Consider the following 18,839-nt stretch of genomic DNA (forward strand, 5'->3'; position numbering starts at 1 on the left):
GGAAATTTAAGATAATTATGTGATACTAAACTTATTTATGTGAATATTGTCTATATGTATTTACGTGTAGTTTAGAAAACATTTGCTACTTATTGGTAGAGTATTAAATTCAAAATTGCAAAATCTCCCACCGTCCGCATACCGACTGTCATCTGTTTCAAAGTAGTTTCGAGTTTCGACGCTATGTGACTAGAGGTCAGCACTTGAAGTAAAGCGGCGACAGCAGCCCGCTATCCCGCTATAAACGGCCTCTGATTGGCTAGTTTGAATTCAGGCACGGCAGTTGAAATTTTGTGTTTACGATATGAGGTTTTGAGTTTGTGTTTGAGTTTGTTTTGTCAGACCTTGATTATGGATTCTGGGACAGAACGTGAGTAATGGATTTTAAATAATTTTTAAATAAATAATGGTTGTTATTCCGTCTCTTTATCCATAATGTTTAACTTGCATTTGCAGGAAACACATCAAGAATACCGCGAGTTAATGTCGGTGTTACGCCTCGCCCGCAGACATCGCTCCCCGTGAGCAGCGGGCAACACACAGGTAATTCGAGTTTTAAGTATTTTGTAATCATTAATACTAAATCCACCATACATCTTAGAGTAAATTAAGCCGTAGTTGTGAGATGTACAGTCCCCGACAGGAAAATTTACCATCTGGGAGCCAAAAATATTGTAATTCTTGACTTGACATATGAACTAGGTTAAGATAAACTGGAAAACTTGACTTATTACAATTGTGACAGAAAAAAATTGGAAAGCATTCAAATCAAGTTTCTCGATGTACTAAAAAATAAAAATTTAGACTTAAGAAGTTATTCCAAAGGGAAGAATTGTGTCATTATTTTAATCTTTCCTACCTATCCACTCGGAGAAAGAGCAAAGGCATTTTCTCTCAGAATATTGACCAATACAATTCTTTGAGCTACTTTACTTGATATCTATTTGAGTTCCTGCTGCTATCACTACAGTAATAGACATATTTGAAACACTTCTTGTACAATAACCGTGAGAAATATTTACCTATACACCGTGTAATACGTGACTGCAATCAATATTATGAAATTATTGATTATTTATTCATCGGTTAAACCAGTAAAACCTGTTGGGCAATGAATGATTGAAAAGGTTTTAATTCGGTAGAGACTGTATTATAGTAATCTGATATATCCAGGAACCTGAGGTATATTGGCTTACTGCATCTTTTTAATTACTCTTTTTTTGTATTTGTTAAGGAGTATCAAACTTATAACTGTAAGAACTGGGTTGCTGAACCCATTTTAATGCCCATTTGCTTTAGTAAAAATGAGATCTTGATGTCCAGTTCCTCATCATGGTATAATGTATGGAACCACTTTCCTCACTCGAGTGGCCGCTTCTAAGGAACTAATTTCCTCTTCAATCAATATGTGCTAAATTGCTATTTCCATTTATTATAAATCAAAACAATTATCTTAATTAGGAGGTAGTTCTGCCATTCTTCAGGCTAGGCAATGTTATTTGAAGCCATATTGGGCCAAATCCACTCGGTTACGATGTGATGGCTACAAGGGGAATCCATTTGTAACAGCAAACCTGAATATGCAATAATAGAGTCATGGTAAATTATAATTATCTCTCTAGACTTGCCATAATTTCATTAGTTTCAAGCCTCGATGTCAGCAACAATCAAAGAAGAGGGAAATATTGTCTCAAAAGAACTTCAGAAATGCAAATGATTTTGAACTTGAAATTTTTTCACGCCAACTTTAAAAGCTCACTTCTTCCTCAAAGCTCAAAGCCTTCCCATTAATTATTTCCCATTTTATTTCATCATGCCTTTTAGATATGATTCCTTTAGATTCAGAAGTGAGTCTTTCCAAGCCCGTTAATTGATGCTGGTTAAGTGCTTCAAGTTCTTTCATTTTTTTCTACTCCTAATTTATGATAATCAACTTAAGGCATTCTTATCAATTATTTATGAGAAGTAAGTATTTGCATCCCATAAATTGAGGAAACCACTGTTTTTTCCCTCAAAACAGTAGATTCGTCAATTTATTTATTAATTGTCATAACTACTTATGTTCTACTACCCAACATGATGCAAACTCAGAAAAATCTCTTTTCGAATGGAAGTTTTTTTAAGGTCTGTAATCTGCCTGATTTATAAGCACTTGTTGTAACTGAAATGTAATTACTTTTCCTTGTGGATTTTATTCCATATCAGTATTTAATGTATTTGTTTTAAAGTTAATTAATGCATTTGTTTTTATGTTTCAACCCTTCACAATATTCTCAAAGGAACACAGGTTAAAGAAAAGTAAACTTAAAATTATAAGTTATGGCATATTCTTTTGTTTTTGGCCGCACCAGCCAGCCGTCAGTTTGTTAATTTAAGAGGTGGCAACCCCAACACTGGTCCTTACCACAGGGGTGCTTATATTCCACTTTGTAAAAACTAAGCGTTAAAATTTCATGTACCATAATGTGAAATAAAATATATATTTTATTATTATTATTTGCTGACATAGGCGGATCCAGGGGGGGGACACGGGGGCACGTGCCCCCCCCAGACCCTCAAAAATATGCAAGATTTTTAATGCGGTCCCATTATCATTGCGTTCATTTTGTATTACGAGGTATCCTTGTGCCCCACCCAGAACAAAATCCTGGATACGGCCTTGCTTGTGCCCCTCCCAGAAAAAAATCCTGGATCCGCCCATGTTTGCTGACGTGTCTCATATTCATCTTCACACATTTCACATCTAGTGTCACAAACATGTCTTACACATTCGTGGAATTCATAGGTGACTAATGTACTGATATTTCACAGTTGTTGATGGTAACTGATTGGAGTATAGTAATAGTGAAGTCATGGTTTGGTCACTAATTTGATTTTTTTTCTTCCCAGGGACCACAATGTCCCGGGTGCGGCCTGATCCTCCAAGGTCTGCAAGGCCTGTTCTTCAAAATCGCACAGGTGCAGTCAAGCGACCTTTCAGCACTAAACATGAAAATGTCACCGAGACTAAAAATTCGGCATTGGCGCCACCAGGAGCGAGTAAGTTTTTTCTCTTGTGAACTACTTTGAAAAGCTTTTTCTGTGATAGTTATTATTATTATTATTTAGTTTTCATTTACCTAAGGTTTCCTTTTTAAAGTTGTATCATCCTTATCTTCATTAACCTCCATCATCCACCTTATCTTCATTAACCTCCTGCCAACCCTAATGTTTGTCTCTCGTCGGCAATTCTCATTTCATTTTCTAAGTTCTCTTGAATTCTACTCCAAAGTCTACCTCAGAACATATTTGGATGGTATTCTTCTAGTTTCTGGCATCATGTCTATGAACTGTTTTCTATAAGAACATATGTTGGTAGCTTTTCACCGTCAAGGCAACCTTACCTCTGTTTTTCCTTTTGGTGGCAATTCTTCATGAATCATGATCCTTTGCTGTTCATCAAGCATTAGTTCAATTTCTAATTTTTAATCTCTATGAAAGTTTAATATCAGCAAAGAATCTTGTATGTTATGGCCAGTTCATTCTCATAATACTTGTACTTCTGATTATGTATTTGAAGAATGATCACAGGTTTTCCCGCCATATAGAATTGTGGAAAGTTACTCGGGATTTCCACCGGGTCTGGTTCTCCAACTCCATCTCCGCCGACATTTCGATGAACGAGTTGTTCATAGTCATCAGGGCATATTGAATCTTGAAAATCTTCCTCCTTATATGTATACGAATGACAGCGGTATCAATCAGGACAGGAGTTATGTGATTGGTCGAGAAGTTTCCACCTTTTTGCTCTTTCCTCACGAATGCTCCTCAGCACCGGCTCACACACTGAGCGCCCTTATGGAAAACTCGTTCATCGAACCGTTGGCCAAGATGGAGTTGGAGAACCTGACTAGGTGGAAATCCAGAGAAACTTCCAATATGTATTTGATTTAAATCCAGCCAAGATTTGTTTCATATCATTTGGATGTCATCCTTGTGAAATATCTGGACCACTGGCAAGTTACTATGTATGTAATGCATTATGTTAACAAGTCTTTTATTTCACCACAACACCACTGTCCTTGTCCTTTTTGCTGTTATAATTTCCTATTCCTTTCTTTCACCTCCTGTAAATCTGAATGGCTATGATGTGATGTTGTGCACGAATGAACTTTGGAGTGTATGGGCCTTTTTGTCTTATTTCACTCGGGCTCAACATGACTAAAAGGGGTTCCTATCTTTTTCCAACTAGTATCTTGTGAGTGTCTTTATTTATTGCGGCAGAGCTGTTAGTTTCGAGCGCCACCACAAAGGACATCCATCTGGCGGAGGTCGTTGCCAATGCCACCAGGGCAGTGGTGTAACTAGGGATATGCTTTGGGGGGGGGGGGATGAGAGGGAATGGGGAAGGGCAATCTCCCACCCACTCTTCCCCCCTTTTAGGAAAATTTTGGAAAAGTGACATGCCTGCAAATACATTTTACATAATTTTAGCACTTAAAATTTGGGATTCCTTAAAAGGTTACATTATAAATTTACTACAAGTCAAAACTAGACAATAGTTTTGAATATAATTTTTATTTCTCTGAGGCTTTGGGGGAGGTTGTAACCCCCTCCCCCCCCCCCACCTATAGTTACGCCACTGCGCCTGGGTGCACGAGAGGCTAGTGCCAGGAAGGCACTAAAAAGAAAGAAGGAAGAAAGAGACGTTCACAAAATGGCAACGGAGAAAACTTCCGCGTGAGAGAAACGATACTACACATCTGTATCGTTTGCTATTGGAATAAAACGTGGTCAAAATTATTTCCATCTACATTATTGAAGCGAGGTTAATTACGGAACTATCCCAAACCCCTTCACTGATATTACTTTGTCCTTATTTTTTTCTGTTCGAGAGTGGTGTGATGCCCTAGTGACATCAGGTGGTCACACTCGTGGACTCTAGCAATGGGGTTTTTCTGTTACGTAGACCCTTGTTAAAATTGTGGTAAATCTAGGTGTCCTAGTAGCAAAATTTTGAGCATCTGATGTGTAAAGGTCTGGGTTTGAATCCCAGCCCCAATTTTTACACTCTACCTCTTTCTTTCATCTTCTTTGAATTCATTTTGATGCATTGATAAACACACACTGCATAATGAAACCAAGGTGACAGTGCTATGGCAGGTGTAAGAACCCAGAAATCAGGTTTTAAATGTGGCCTAACTGGGGCTCGATATATTTTTCCATCAGTCATTTCAATATTTCATGAACTTACTTCTCATTTTCACAGAAAAGGCCAAGCCTGCTCCCTGGGATATGAAGGGAAAGCTGCAGTTGGCTGAGGAGAGGTTGTTGAAGATGAAGGAAACTCTCGAAAGCAGCAGTTTGGAGATGGAGCAATTAAAGAAAGATAACAAACGGTTGCAGGAGAGGAATCAAGTCCTGGAAAAAGAAAATAAGTGAGATTAACTATTGTTAATTTGTATGAACATCTCAATGAAGCTCTGAGTAACGTTAATATAAGTACATAGTAACAAGAATGCATACCTACCTCCTGCTTGACCAAGTTGTTTTGTCTTTGGATTACTCCTTTAAACTAATGCTTTCATCTTGAAGTTTCAAGGTACATAAAGTTGGTCCTGCTCATCATTTCCCCATATCTCAAATGCAAATATTTTACATCTGTTATTCCTCAAATGTTATTTTTTGTGTTGGAGAAAGCGTCAAATGTTATAAAATTATTTATATTTAATATTGAACGTGCTGCACCCAGAATGTCATTCAGGTGATTCTTCATAACCATCAATTTTTATAGTCAACATATTTGGGTGAATTTATTGTTTTCTAAAGTTATGTTTTTACTTCAACCTTAATTGTTTACTACTATAATTTCATCAACCACAATGATAAATAATCTGTCAATGACAGCGTGAATAATTGTGAAAATATGTGAAAAAATTGGTGCAAGAAGGGATAATAAATTGCTGGCTTGCTTATTTTCATGTGCCCTTAGATTAGAATGGAATTCATAATGCAGAAACAAATTTAAGAATATCCCAATCTGTTTCACCTCGGGTTAAGAATGAATCTTCTGTCTTTTGAGTAGTGTTCAAAGGTGTGATTCCTGAGTTGTTATACTCACATAAAATAATAATTTCAGGATTTTTGAGGCGAGCCTGGTGTCTGAAAAGCACCTTCACTCCCAAATGACAGAGAAGGCCAACAACCTGCAGATTGTGTGCAATGAACACGAATGCACGATTTCTTCACAGAAGAGAGATTTGGAGCACTATCAGGGGTTATGTGCGGAGTTGCAGGAAAAGGTGAAGATCCTTGAGGAAGCTCGTAGCTCCATGCACAAAAACTTAATGGAGCTGAAGGTAAGTTGGATGTATCCCATCCATCCTGTGTTATGAGTGTCCTGTGATATGGAAAACAGGCTATATCATGGAATTCTATTAGGACTAGAAATATTGGTGTAGTTTCTGGGAAATATATCAACTAGGTTGATGTCTTTGCTTATTGTTGTTTCAGATATTAGTTAATTTAATTTTGCTATTGCTAATCATAATTAGTAAAATTACGGAAAAAATAAATACTATTAGCATAGGTCCCTTGCTTTTAAAATGCTATTCCTCTTGAAAATACCGTAAACTGGGGTAACTTTGGGACAGTTTTTACTGTTTTTCTGAATTTATGAAAAATCTTTCAATTAATAATAATATCATATTCAACAGACAAGTGGTAACGATTGATTTTACTTTCATCTTTCTAAATGTGAAGTGCATTTCATTCTATGACTGTTCGTTGTTAGGAGATCCCCCCCCTGACTTTACCCCATAGGTTGGTAACTTTGGGACAAATCATTTTTCACACTAAACCTAATGGAAAAGATATTTGTCCCAATGTTTGATTGGTAACACTTTATTTAGACCAGCTTTGTCTCCACTACAGTGATGTAATTGTGAATACTAACATGAAAGTTGAAAGATTAAACATCGCAAAGAAATAGACAAACCCACGAGTAAACTCAATACAGGCTTCATGTAAGAATAATTAAAAATCCTGCAAATCTGTAAAAATAATACATGATCATATGATAAAATTCAGTCCTGCGCATATTGTCCTGATTCGTGAACATGAAGAACGCCTAGACGACTGACTTGCTCGGGTGGGCTGATTATTTGGACGACATTCTCTGAAAGATATTCTAGAAGATCTTCTTTCTAGGGTCACTTCACTTGTTTCCATATTTTGGTCACTGTGGAGAACATGAATCCCTTCATTGCTGTTTTTGTGATCTGTCCCGGGTACAGTTCATCTTCGTACGCCTTCCACTACGTTAGGCGCCAGTCCCAAAGTTACCCCAGTTTACGGTAGCTGAATTAAAGTATTTTCCAGTGAAACCTGGGTCATTAATAAGGGTGCAGAACAGCGATATGATTTTTAATGTTTCCTCTTTAATCTTTTTGCAGATTGTAAGCAGTGATCATGAATGCACAATTTCCTCACTGAAGAAAGATTTGCAGCACTATCGGGAGGTATGTGCCGAGTTGCAGGAAAAGGTGAAGGCCCTTGATGAGACTCGTAGGTCTATGCACAACAGCTTAATGGAGCTGAAGGTAAGTTGGATGTTGTCATCCCTTCTCGCAGCATTGTCATAGTGTCCTGTGATCTGGAAACCAGACTGTGAAAGAATTTTGACTTTACTAGAAATATTGGTATAATTTCTGGGAAATAAAATATCGACTTGGTTGATATCTTTGTGTAGTGTTGTTTAAATATAAGATAAGTTCTTTTTTTAATTTAATTTGACATAGATATCTTTGCCAATTGCATATTTCCAATTACACATAGCCTTAGTGGGATTATGAACTCCCTTCTCCAGACTTTCAAGTCTGACCAAAGGAAAAAATGTATATCTACTATTGGCATCTTCTTGGTAGGTAAAAGATAATTTTTCTTCAAAATACATAGATGAAGATAGGTCATTTTCAAAAGGAAGCTGAGAGATTGAAAAAGAAACAGATTATGATCATTAATATTGCCTCTGGATTCTTTTCCATTTGTAATTACACAATGTTGCATATCGGAATCTGTGCCCATTTCCTTTGCAATGTAAAGAACACTTATAGACATGCTGAGTCTTGTGATGCTCTATTCCAGACTGACGAGATAGCCTGTAGGTATTTCTAGCATCAACAGTTGTAGTGCTACCTACTTTTGATTCTTCTTCGTGAACTTCTCAAGTGTATTCGTACAAAGTAGTTTTACTATATTCCTTAACCCGTCAGCACCCAAAGTTTTTTTAAATTCACACATATTTCACTTTTAAAAAATATGATACATATGGGCTTAACAAAATGAACATAATTCAAACTGACAGAGTAATAGAGGAAACCGTCTACTAAGTATTTGCACTGAAATGTATGCTAAAATTCACATATTAAATGCATTGCAGGAGTATTGGCTCAGCACTGCAGTGGGTGCCATATGGCACCCGTGGGCGTTGACGGGTTAATAGAATTATGCCTGAAGCAATTATAGTGGGCCGATCAGTAATTATTACAAATTGACTCTCTTAAACTATGTGAGTGAGTTTACAAATGCTTATGGTACTTACGCTGGATATTATTGCATATTTTACAATGTTACTTTCAAATTATGTACACATTCACACTCACACACACATGAAAAAAGGCACTCAATAATGGGACCTTTAAGAAAAATGCATTTCAAAGGTGATAGAATTTCTACCTTAAATTCAATGAGTGACTCGAAGTGGATGTTAACAGAGCTCGCTCATTATCTGTTGTAGGTCAATTACCTTTGGCAATAAGGCATTGTTTCATGTAGAGAAAAAGCTTGCCTCAGATGGTCCTCAAACAGCCTTGCAGACTTGCGCCTTATTTTATGATATGGTGTACAGTGGTGAAAATATCTAATATTATATGAGTTCATTATTTATTCTGCAGCTATTCTTAGATTGGTTGATTTGGCTGGGTCGAAGAGATTGGTGGGCATCTCGGAAAGTGACAGAGTGATAATTCCTGTGAAAAGTCAGGAACATTTAAAAATCAGGAACAGTTAGTAATTTTTGACGCGTGAAAAGGGTACAAACCCTAAGGCTGGCGATGAAGGAAATATATACAGAAGTAATTGCACCTTTTTGGGAAGGTGATCAGTCAAATTAACCCTAGTAGGTCAAATTCTTGTAATCACTAGAAGTAGTTAAACGGTTTGAAGTGGTCAGAGAAGTCATGAAAATTCTGGGAAATGGAATTATGGTCAGGAAGTGTCTCAGAAAAAATGTGGTTGAATACACTGATCATTGGGTGCATTCATCTCCACCGAGTTCATGGGACTGAATGGAGTTATGTCTCGGGAATTAGTAGTTGCAATTATGGTGAGCTTAGAAACACCGCACTGACATCTGATCACCACGGAGCGGAAGGGAGGAAAACAAGTGAGAGTCATGCTATTGCATTCTGTAGGCACTCACCAAGGGATCATGACTTCAGTTTACTAATCAGAGAGTAAAGTGCGGTTTCTTCTACTGCTACTTCTACTGTGTACTTGACTTTAAATCACAAATACCTTGATGCATATTGATTTCTTGATGCGACTGTTTGCCATTGATTCTTTTTTCGTACTGCAGGGGACTACTGTAGTTCACTGCCACACATTGTGATTTTGAAGGAAGGTTTCACTGCATTGGTGTAAAATTCTGGTATACTTCTCTTCCATTCAGGGAAACATCCGGGTGTTTTGCAGAGTGAGACCTCTTCTTCCTGCAGAAAAGGCAAAGAACGATTCCACTGAACATATTAGCATCGCTAATGAGAGGTCTATCGATGTTTATAAAGGTTAAATTTTTATCTTTTTTATTTATTTCTATTTTTATTTCATTGATGGATTGCATTTTACCTATTTTTGTTTCTTTCAGGTGACAAGAAAATAAAAAATTCCTTTTCTTTTGATCGAGTATTTGCTCCATCAGCAGGACAACAAGAAATTTTTGAAGACCTTGCTGAGCTTGTTCAGGTATTGGCTTTGCTTATTAGAAATAGTATAAAAGTCAAGAAAGCCCTCCAGTCTTCTGCCTGTAATGCTTTGAGACACATTTAAAGTACCCTGGGAGCAAGTCACAATACCTCCCTTAACAGGCACCCCAATCCTTTCCTCTTGATAGGTCATCCTTCTATTGATTACAATACAGTAAATCCTGTGTCCTTGAATGGAAACTGATGGGACCAAAATTTTGGCATTGCCATTAGTGAAGGTCACCTCTTTCCCGGCCAGGAGATCGAAAGCCGTATATATACGTTTTCTAGCTCCCCCCCTTTTAGGACGGTCATGGGTTTACGACGTCTTTGTCTCGGGACCCAATGCTTCGGGGTTTAGGATTAACCCTCGGAATCCGGGAGCAGGTACCCGGACCCTTCGTCTTTTATAGCCCCTCTCAGCAGTACGGGACAGCGGTCATTCAATTGTTTATACAGTCAATTTTCGAAATAAATATTTGTTCATTTCTCAATAAATATACACTTAGAATTGAATTATTTGTCTTTTGAGCAGCGTTACAATTTTCAAACGAAATTCTACGACAAATATTAACTTATATCTCGATTTATGTATGAACATCAACATGGAAATTGTTGCTGCGTTAAATGCGTTAATAATGGCCTTAGAACTTCGTTTAAAATTTGACAATGCTCAGATAAAAATGAGGAATTCAATTCAAAGTCTGTAATTTACGTGCAAGCAACAATCCATTTGCTAAATACATATAAGCAATACATAAGTTGACTGCGAACCAATGCCGCAGGTATGGTCGTAAACCCGGAAAGGAGGAAGCACAACTACTCCCGGAGTCCGAGATAAGGCGAAGTCCCTGCATGGAGGGGTCGATAAAGGTTCAGCGAGACCCTTCTTAACGATTGCCCTCCAAAAATGCTCTTTACCACGAGAAAGAAGAGTCTCTTGGGGCTCAGTACAGCAGTCATGCTAAGACGAAAACTCCGCCGTCTCGAAAGGGTTAAAAGATGTAGTATAAAAATAGTGGATAACCCGATTCCCCTTGATCTTTTTAGGGGTACAGTCTGGTGGGGTCAAGATCAAGTTTGTGATACATTACTTTGTTAGTGTTTATTTTTCCTCAACCATTTACTCTTAGATGTTGAAAAACTCAATCAATTTTCGTTTCAGTCCGTGATTGACGGCTACAACGTGTGTGTGTTTGCCTATGGGCAAACAGGTTCTGGGAAGACGTACACCATGGAAGGTGGTCAAGAGCAGAATCTGAGAGGCATGATACCTCGAAGTGTGGACCTGCTATTTGACAGGCTGGAAGAGATTAAGAAACTGGTGAGTCTTCCTAGGATTCTTTCTCCTTGCTCTCTTGTCTGATTAATCTGCATGATTTCTTTGCAGTGAACTCATTGCGTGATTCTATCCTTGCATGGATAAATTACTAACCATTACCAAATTTTAGCATTCTATAGGCCTGGTTACACGGTACATTAACACGTACAAGTTAAAGTACGTTTGGGTGAATGATTTTGGTGGACCGGAGCGGAACATGTGCGAATGCATGAACCAAATTAGAACAGGTTCTATTTTCCGTTCATGCATTCGCACAAGTTGGGTGGTTACACGGTACATTTTCGTGTTCATTCATGCGTTCATACATTTAGACATTAACCCGTACGTGTTAATGCATCATGTAACCAGGACTTATGTGTCTTTATGTTATATTATTGAGTTGCATGGATCGATGCATGGTTAGTGCAAGCTCACACCACTGCCTATATCTGTACGTGTAATTTTTATTAATGGGTACGTTTTTCATGGCCACTTAGTGTTCGTGTACATGTAGGATACCTATTACATGTTGGTTTGTGACAATACATTTGTGTCCCCTTGCCGAACAACTTAGAGGTGGCTTGCGAGGGTGTTTTGTAGATCTTCACTAGATCTTAATTTGGGATATGTCAGCAAGCATCCCTAGACATTCCACTGATTCTCTGATCTTTAGTTTTGCATTGTTATCTTGTGTGTAAATAAATCCGGAATGAAAAAAATGTATCATGTCTCTAATCTCTCATCATATTCACTGATTGACAATTTTACTGCTATCCTAATGTGGTCACAATTCTTGTGTACTCCTTTTAATTATTCTTACCTTGCCAACACTAGGTTTTCCTTGAGAATGCCTCATAAATACATTATGTTGAATTTCTTTGAGAATGAATAGTCTGTTTTATTTCTTGAATAAGTGAAACTGGTGTCTTCATAGTTGCAAAATGCATTAGTTTACTTTTATAATTTCAGGGTTGCTCTTCTTCAGTTGAGGCATCATTCCTCGAAATATATAACGAGCAAATTAGAGATTTATTAGATATCTCCCAGGCCAGTAAACCATGTGAATTAAGGAATCCAACATCACCAGGAGGTGACATGGTTGTTACCAACTTAAAGGTACTGTTATGTTTGTCCATTTCAAAATGTGTTCTTTGGCATAATTTTTCAAATTGAATTGTGTATTCATGAAGTGTTACTTGATAGGTTGTCTTAATTATCTGCTGCAATTTAAATGTAATGTTCTCATATTTCAACTTAGGTCACAACTGTTAAGTCAGCTGATGAAGTGAATGAACTACTGGAGGTAGCCAGGACTAACAGAGCTGTTGCAGCTACGGTTCATAATGACCATTCATCCAGGTCCCACTTCATATTCAAGCTTAGAATTCAAACAACAAATGGGGAAACTGGAAAAGGCACTGATTGTAAGTGCATCAAGATTCATTTTCCATTTGTTTTGGGAGAAAGTCAGACAACCGGATATTGGCACTAAAACTTTGGCAAAGTAAACTTTACTGTAGATGGATTATGAGCACTTGGAGTTATATACCCACCGGTTAAATGGCAAACGCTTTTAAACATTATAAACTTATGTAAAATGACTTTCATTGCAATGTCCCACAAATTTTCCCACTGATCCAAGCTTGCTCATGTGAATGCCCACCATTGAGAAAACGTTCAGATTGCAGCAGTGTGGTGACTAAGCTCATTCACGGTTGCAGCTTGAGTGAACAGGAACTCTACTTCCCGTTTATTGGCATCAAAAGAATTGCACAATAAAATGCACTTTTACATAGACACAATACATATGAAAAACCCAAATATATTATTCCCTGCCATTCCAATAAGGGATCAATTTGCATTAACAATACTAGACATACGCATACTGAACAAAGTTAACTCAATCTCAAAGATTTAATTTTACAAATCAAAAAATGAAGGAATCAATTAATATTAATAGATTTGCACATCTAAACAATATTACCTCCATTTAAAAGATTGCACATTTACAAATCAAAAATAACTCTCCTTTCTCAGCCTTTGTGGGCATTCCTACATACTTTCCCTCCCCTTGTCAGTCCCAAGTGTACATGTTCCCATGTCAGGTGTCTCTCCCCTAGAAAGTGGTTCCCAAAACCAGGTGGTTTCCTCTTCCCCTGGTGCTTCAGTGGTTTTGCTCTCCACTACTGGTTCCCTTACAGTTGATTCAACCTCCATCCCTGTTCATTCAAGGCTTCTTCTTGCTTTCAATTGGTTGATGTGCCTGTGGACGCGAACACCCTCATCTGTTAACACGTTGCATACGGATGGCGAGAATTCTCGTCATTTTTTTCCCGAACGTTCCGGATGGATGACGAAGATTCTCGTCATTTAGGCGCGTCAACCTAAACAATACGTAGGTATTCATTAGTACGTTTTCAGTTGTTGTTAGTTATTTATAATGAATTGATGCATCATAACTTTCGATTGGGTAGAGTTATATTCTAAACATTAGCTTTTTAATAATGTTTAAACCAAAGACATTACGCCCTAATAGGCACATACATACATATTTCCAAATCGGCGTTCCTAAGAATTTAAATACCCCGGTATGCAACGTGTTAACACAGAGTACAACCTGGATCCTAACGCTTCCTTTATGAAACTCAGTTTGATTTTACCTCTCCACAATCTACGTTCAAGTTTTTGAATTTGTGTACTGGTCTTCATGGCGTCTTCTGGATACCCATTTCCAGGCATTGGTCGATTCCACTTTTTCATCCCCGCTCTGGCTCATGGTCCTACCATACAGTAAAACCTCTTTACATTATAATGGAGGGGATCAAAATTTGGGCAATTTGATGTATGGAGGTTCACTAGAGAGACGTTTTAGTGATATGCACCATTTTTTCATATACTTTGGAAATGAAAGGTACTAGTGTCTTTTAAACCATTACACATATGTGTTTAAACAAACATGCATGTATTAGTGAACATATATTTATTATTTAATAATAACAGACAGCAAGCGCTGTCACGTGATTTTTTCCATGATTCTAGAGAAAACAATGTGATCTCTCTTAATTCAATAGTCACTTAAAATGATTAGGATATTTGGATACCTTTTTTCTTATTTACTGTTAGGTATGCTCTCATATGGAACAAAATAGCCTTAACTAATGGGCAATGTGAAAATTACTGCATCTAAAAGGTGTATAAGAAAAACAAATAAGGATGAAACATTTATCACTGAAAATGTAATTCCATGTACGTAATAGCAGGTGCATTAATGGTCTCTAGTTGTCTCGGTATGATTTGCAGAGGTAGTTAGGCTGTCTCGGGGGTGTCTCCTTGGTATGATAAGTGGGAGGTTTTACCATTTAGAGAGGTTCACTACAAAGAGGTTTGTCTATTAATTTACATGTAAATCTGACGGGACCATAGGGGTAGTATGAAGTTTGGAGGTTTATGATGTAAAGCTGTTCACTACATAGAGGTTTTACTGTACATGTACCACTCAAAAAGCTCAATTTTCAATAATTAAGGAGATCAATTGCATCTTTGAAAAAGCTTTCCTTTTCTGTCTACGAAAGAATGGTAAGGCAATCAGTCATTGCAAAAAGCAATTATGTATAGTGCTGGTCTTCAACACTTTGGGGTCGAACGTCAAGGCTGGCTCAACAAGTCTAGTGCTACGAGCACTAGGCTTGTTGTAGCATCGGGTCTAACTCCAAGTTGACGGCAAATCAGGTAATCTCTTGAAACATTGCCCTTGTATAAATCGCTTCGCCTTGACATTGAGCTCAACTCGAAGCGATAACCTGATGCTACCACAAGCCAGGTGCTTGTTGCACTAAACTTGTTGAGCCAGCCTCGACGTTGGACTACAAAGGGTTAAGTATGAGCTATCAATGAAAAATCCCTCCGAGGACAAAAAAAATAGGTGGTATTTTATTATGGTATGCAATCTTGATTTAATATTTTACCATTACCATGTAGTTTGCTACCTTCTTTCATCCTTGTACTGGGACTTGGTTGATTGTTTTGGTCAAGTATTTCATGTGTGTGCATTATTTATTCCTCAGCTATTCTTAGCTTGGTTGATTTGGCTGGGTCGGAGAGATTGGTGGACATCTCCGAAAGTGACAGAGTAACAGAGACGAAGAATATCAACAAATCTCTATCGAACATAGGGAATGTTATTTTGGCGCTCTCAAATAAAGTAAGTACCATTAAGCTATTGGTTTTACATTGTTATCAAAGTAATGGTTTTCATTATTTTCAATGAAAGACTGTGGTTGCATGGTTACAGGACACTCGTTAATGAATTTTTATTACTTAGTATATTGTGTATTTTAAATCTATATAAATATTCTGACTTGTCCTATGTGTGTAATTATGTCCTGAAATCAATCAAATTTGTTATTATTATTAACCCTTTCGTTCCGAACGTCATGTGGAGCCAGTGGGTATTTTCATATGCAGAAGATCTATGGTCTGGTATAGCTGTCATGGATTTTTCAACACAAACGATCGAATGTTGGCTTTAGCCGACGCAAGGGAAGGGTAGTGACCGCTGAGGTAGCAACTGTCGGACGCATTGAGACCCAGCTTAGCGAGACCTCAGGGCCACTCCTCTGCAATTAAGCGTGACCCTCCCACTCATTAATGGTCCTTCTCGCCTAAGTGATCCGCTGCGAAGTGTTTATTTTGTCAATGGTTTTTGCAACGATATATTTTGTTGTGTACTACCATTTTTTTACTTCAAATTGAATTCTTCATTTTGTTCTGTGGGTAAGCAATTTTTAAACGAAATTTTAGTTTTAAAAATGACGGACTTCTTACTGGTAACGTGATAAGTTGACCGTAGATTCGTGCTGAGATGGGGCTGGAGGGTCAAGACCAGTGGCCAGGGTAAAGGAAGGGCATTGGTCACTGTGCTGTGTTCCAAATTTGGGGAAAAGAAAATATGTATCAGGATAACTCCACTCCAAAAAAGAGCTCCACACAGAGAGGTTTCAAATATTCTTGTGCTACTCGTAGCATGGAAAACATTTTCCTATTGTAGGCACTGGCAGGAAAGAGTTAATATGAAATTTACTGGAGTGAAAATTTGGATGTTTGTGTAAAAAAAAATCGTGCGAAAGATCCACAGAGAAAAAATCATACGCCTTGACCTGGATTCGAACCCGGATCCCCCGATTCCCGGTCGAGTGCTTTAGCCAGTTAAGGTACCGAGGCGTCATTCTCCCCTGTGGATATTTGTGGACACTCGGTAGCTTAACTGGCTAACGCACTCGACCGGAAATCGGGGGATCCAGGTTCGAATCCCGGTCAAGGCGGATGATTTTTTCTCTGTGGTTCTTTCGCACGATTGTGCATTGCGGGTGACTCCCGTAAAAGTTAACGCCGCGGCTAGTCCCGGTATCCTTTCAATTAGTAAAAAAAAACTTAGAAAAAATATTTCTTTACTGAAAAATAAAAAAATAAATTATTATTATGAATTGCTGTTAAATACTGCGTAGTTTTTCAAGATTTTTGGTAGGTTATTAAATTACAATAATTGTTTGTATGCATACCTGAAAAGGTGAGACACAACCCGCTATAAATTGAAGAGTAGAGGGGGGAAAACTTGAATGGTGGTACAACTCACCAGCCGAGGTGTATAATGTCATCTAACTCTGACAAATGTCAAGAGTTGGCTGTGAAATCAATATCCTCACGGTTCTCAAAATCACTCTCCCAACATACCAATTCATGTTAAATTTTCATGAAGGTAAAGAATTTATTATTTTCTATGAATGACCTAAATTGCAGTAGTACAGGCAGTTAGTATTTACAGAGCAGTAAATTTGGAGGTTCTGTCTAACAAACTTCGTGCATACATTACATTGCCCCATAGCAATGCTCTCTACCATAATGGCGATTTTCATCTTTGTGGTTTATTTTAATAAAGGGGGACAATATCAACATTTCCTAACATGAAAATTTTGGAATAATTTTTTTCACGTAGCATATGTAACTTCGATATTCTTTTTACTTTTCTAAAAGTCAGAAATTGAAATGTACCTTTTGGCCGTATAAAAAATCAAAGAATGGGTAAAATTTAATTTAAAAAAGGTTTTTCTAAAGCATAGATGTTGTTCTCCCTATTAAAAAAATCATTGAAGTGCACCAATCAAATTACTTAACAAATACTTAACTGATTCTTTTCCAGCTTGGTGTCTTACATGTCAAACTTATATTTAGGGAAATGAGGTGTGGAATGTACTGGCTATTGCTTATGATAATCTATAGTTTTCATTGATTGTAAAAAGATTATGTTATTTTTTCAGAGTCAACACGTTCCATACCGAAATTCCAAGTTGACACACATGTTACAGCCCAGCCTTGGTGGAAATTCAAAGACTCTAATGCTTATAAATATCTCTCCCAGAGAAGAATGTGTGGAAGAGACACTCAACTCACTGAGGTTTGCGGTCAGAGTTAGTGAGTGCCATATTGGACAAGCTCGACGAAAATTAAAGTGAACATGTGCATCAACCTTGTTTGAAAGTAAGGACATGGGGATTTGCAATAGCCATTTGTTGCAATGTATCCAGTGTGAGATTATGGTGTAGGAATGTTGCAATACTTTCCTTAATAAGATTTTTTATGTGGATTGTTTAAGTGCAATGGAAATTTTGTAAATTATTTTATACTGTGACATTTTTCTGTACAGAAGTTTTTACATAATTTTTATTTTCTGTTTTACTTTGGGTAAATGTGTATACCTTAATTCTTACATAATCATAACTTATATGTTATGTAGCTTTTCTTCAGCTTTCTTTCTGTAAGATTACTCCTAAATTACTCATATTTTTGTGGCTATATCCTAGAAACCTTTTTCTTCTTTTAACCACTTCATATTTCATTATAAACTTTAAGGAAGTGTAACTTGTGCTGATTTCAATGGAACTTTGCTGGCTCGTAGGTAACAGTGGGGCATCTAAAGGCTGTAAAAGTTTGCATCCCCGTAATGCCCTTCGAGTCAAGATATTGGTAATATTTTATGAGTTGAAAAATATTCCCAGGCGATGATCATTCACTGTGGTGATTCTGGAAGTAAGTTATAAAAGTACAAGTTATTTTGCTATGGGCACATATAAAAATACATCATCCATATGCATATTGTCTGTCACAGGATCTGTCAAAGATGTTTTTGCAAAACATAATTGCAGAGTTAAAATAAAATATTACCAATATATATGTCTCTGCATTTCTTTCACCCATATTTATATTGCACCTGTGTTCTTTATTATGGGGCAAATTTTTATGGTTTCAGTAATTATGTACATATCATTGGCTTGAGGTTACTGTCTGTGTGGAAGGAGCAAGTCCGTGTAACAATTTTTGAAATTCAGGTGCACCATAGACAGTTAGGACCAATGCCTGCTTTAAAAATCCAGGTTTGCAACTCCGAAAGATTTGTACGACCCACAGTGAGGGCTAAATACAGTAGAATCCTGATTTAAGGTTTTTCAGGGGGGACAAAATTT

The 18,839-nt window shown here is 37.4% G+C and overlaps 1 protein-coding gene across 1 annotated transcript; it reads left to right on the forward strand.

Annotated features, from left to right (window-relative positions):
• The first annotated feature begins 256 nt into the window (after window positions 1-256).
• Window positions 257-18,545, forward strand: LOC124163922 (carboxy-terminal kinesin 2-like). The gene is made up of 13 exons (XM_046541034.1): window positions 257-370; window positions 457-543; window positions 2,890-3,039; window positions 5,249-5,417; window positions 6,119-6,338; window positions 7,434-7,580; window positions 9,710-9,824; window positions 9,905-10,002; window positions 11,167-11,325; window positions 12,292-12,438; window positions 12,581-12,746; window positions 15,387-15,523; window positions 17,637-18,545. Exons 1-13 carry the CDS (start codon window positions 352-354, stop codon window positions 17,829-17,831), a joined length of 1,809 nt encoding a protein of 602 aa, XP_046396990.1. The 5' UTR covers window positions 257-351; the 3' UTR covers window positions 17,832-18,545.
• Window positions 18,546-18,839: the final 294 nt, after the last annotated feature.

The sequence above is a fragment of the Ischnura elegans genome, chromosome 8 (genome assembly GCF_921293095.1).
Source record: "Ischnura elegans chromosome 8, ioIscEleg1.1, whole genome shotgun sequence".
In the NCBI taxonomy this organism is placed as follows: domain Eukaryota; kingdom Metazoa; phylum Arthropoda; class Insecta; order Odonata; family Coenagrionidae; genus Ischnura; species Ischnura elegans.

Excerpts from the sequence above, each read along its gene's own strand:
- LOC124163922 (XM_046541034.1), top strand. Across the intron at positions 7,581-9,709 it reads ACAGCTTAATGGAGCTGAAG|GGAAACATCCGGGTGTTTTG; the intron begins GTAAGTTGGATG and ends TCTTCCATTCAG. Across the intron at positions 12,747-15,386 it reads AACTGGAAAAGGCACTGATT|CTATTCTTAGCTTGGTTGAT; the intron begins GTAAGTGCATCA and ends TTTATTCCTCAG.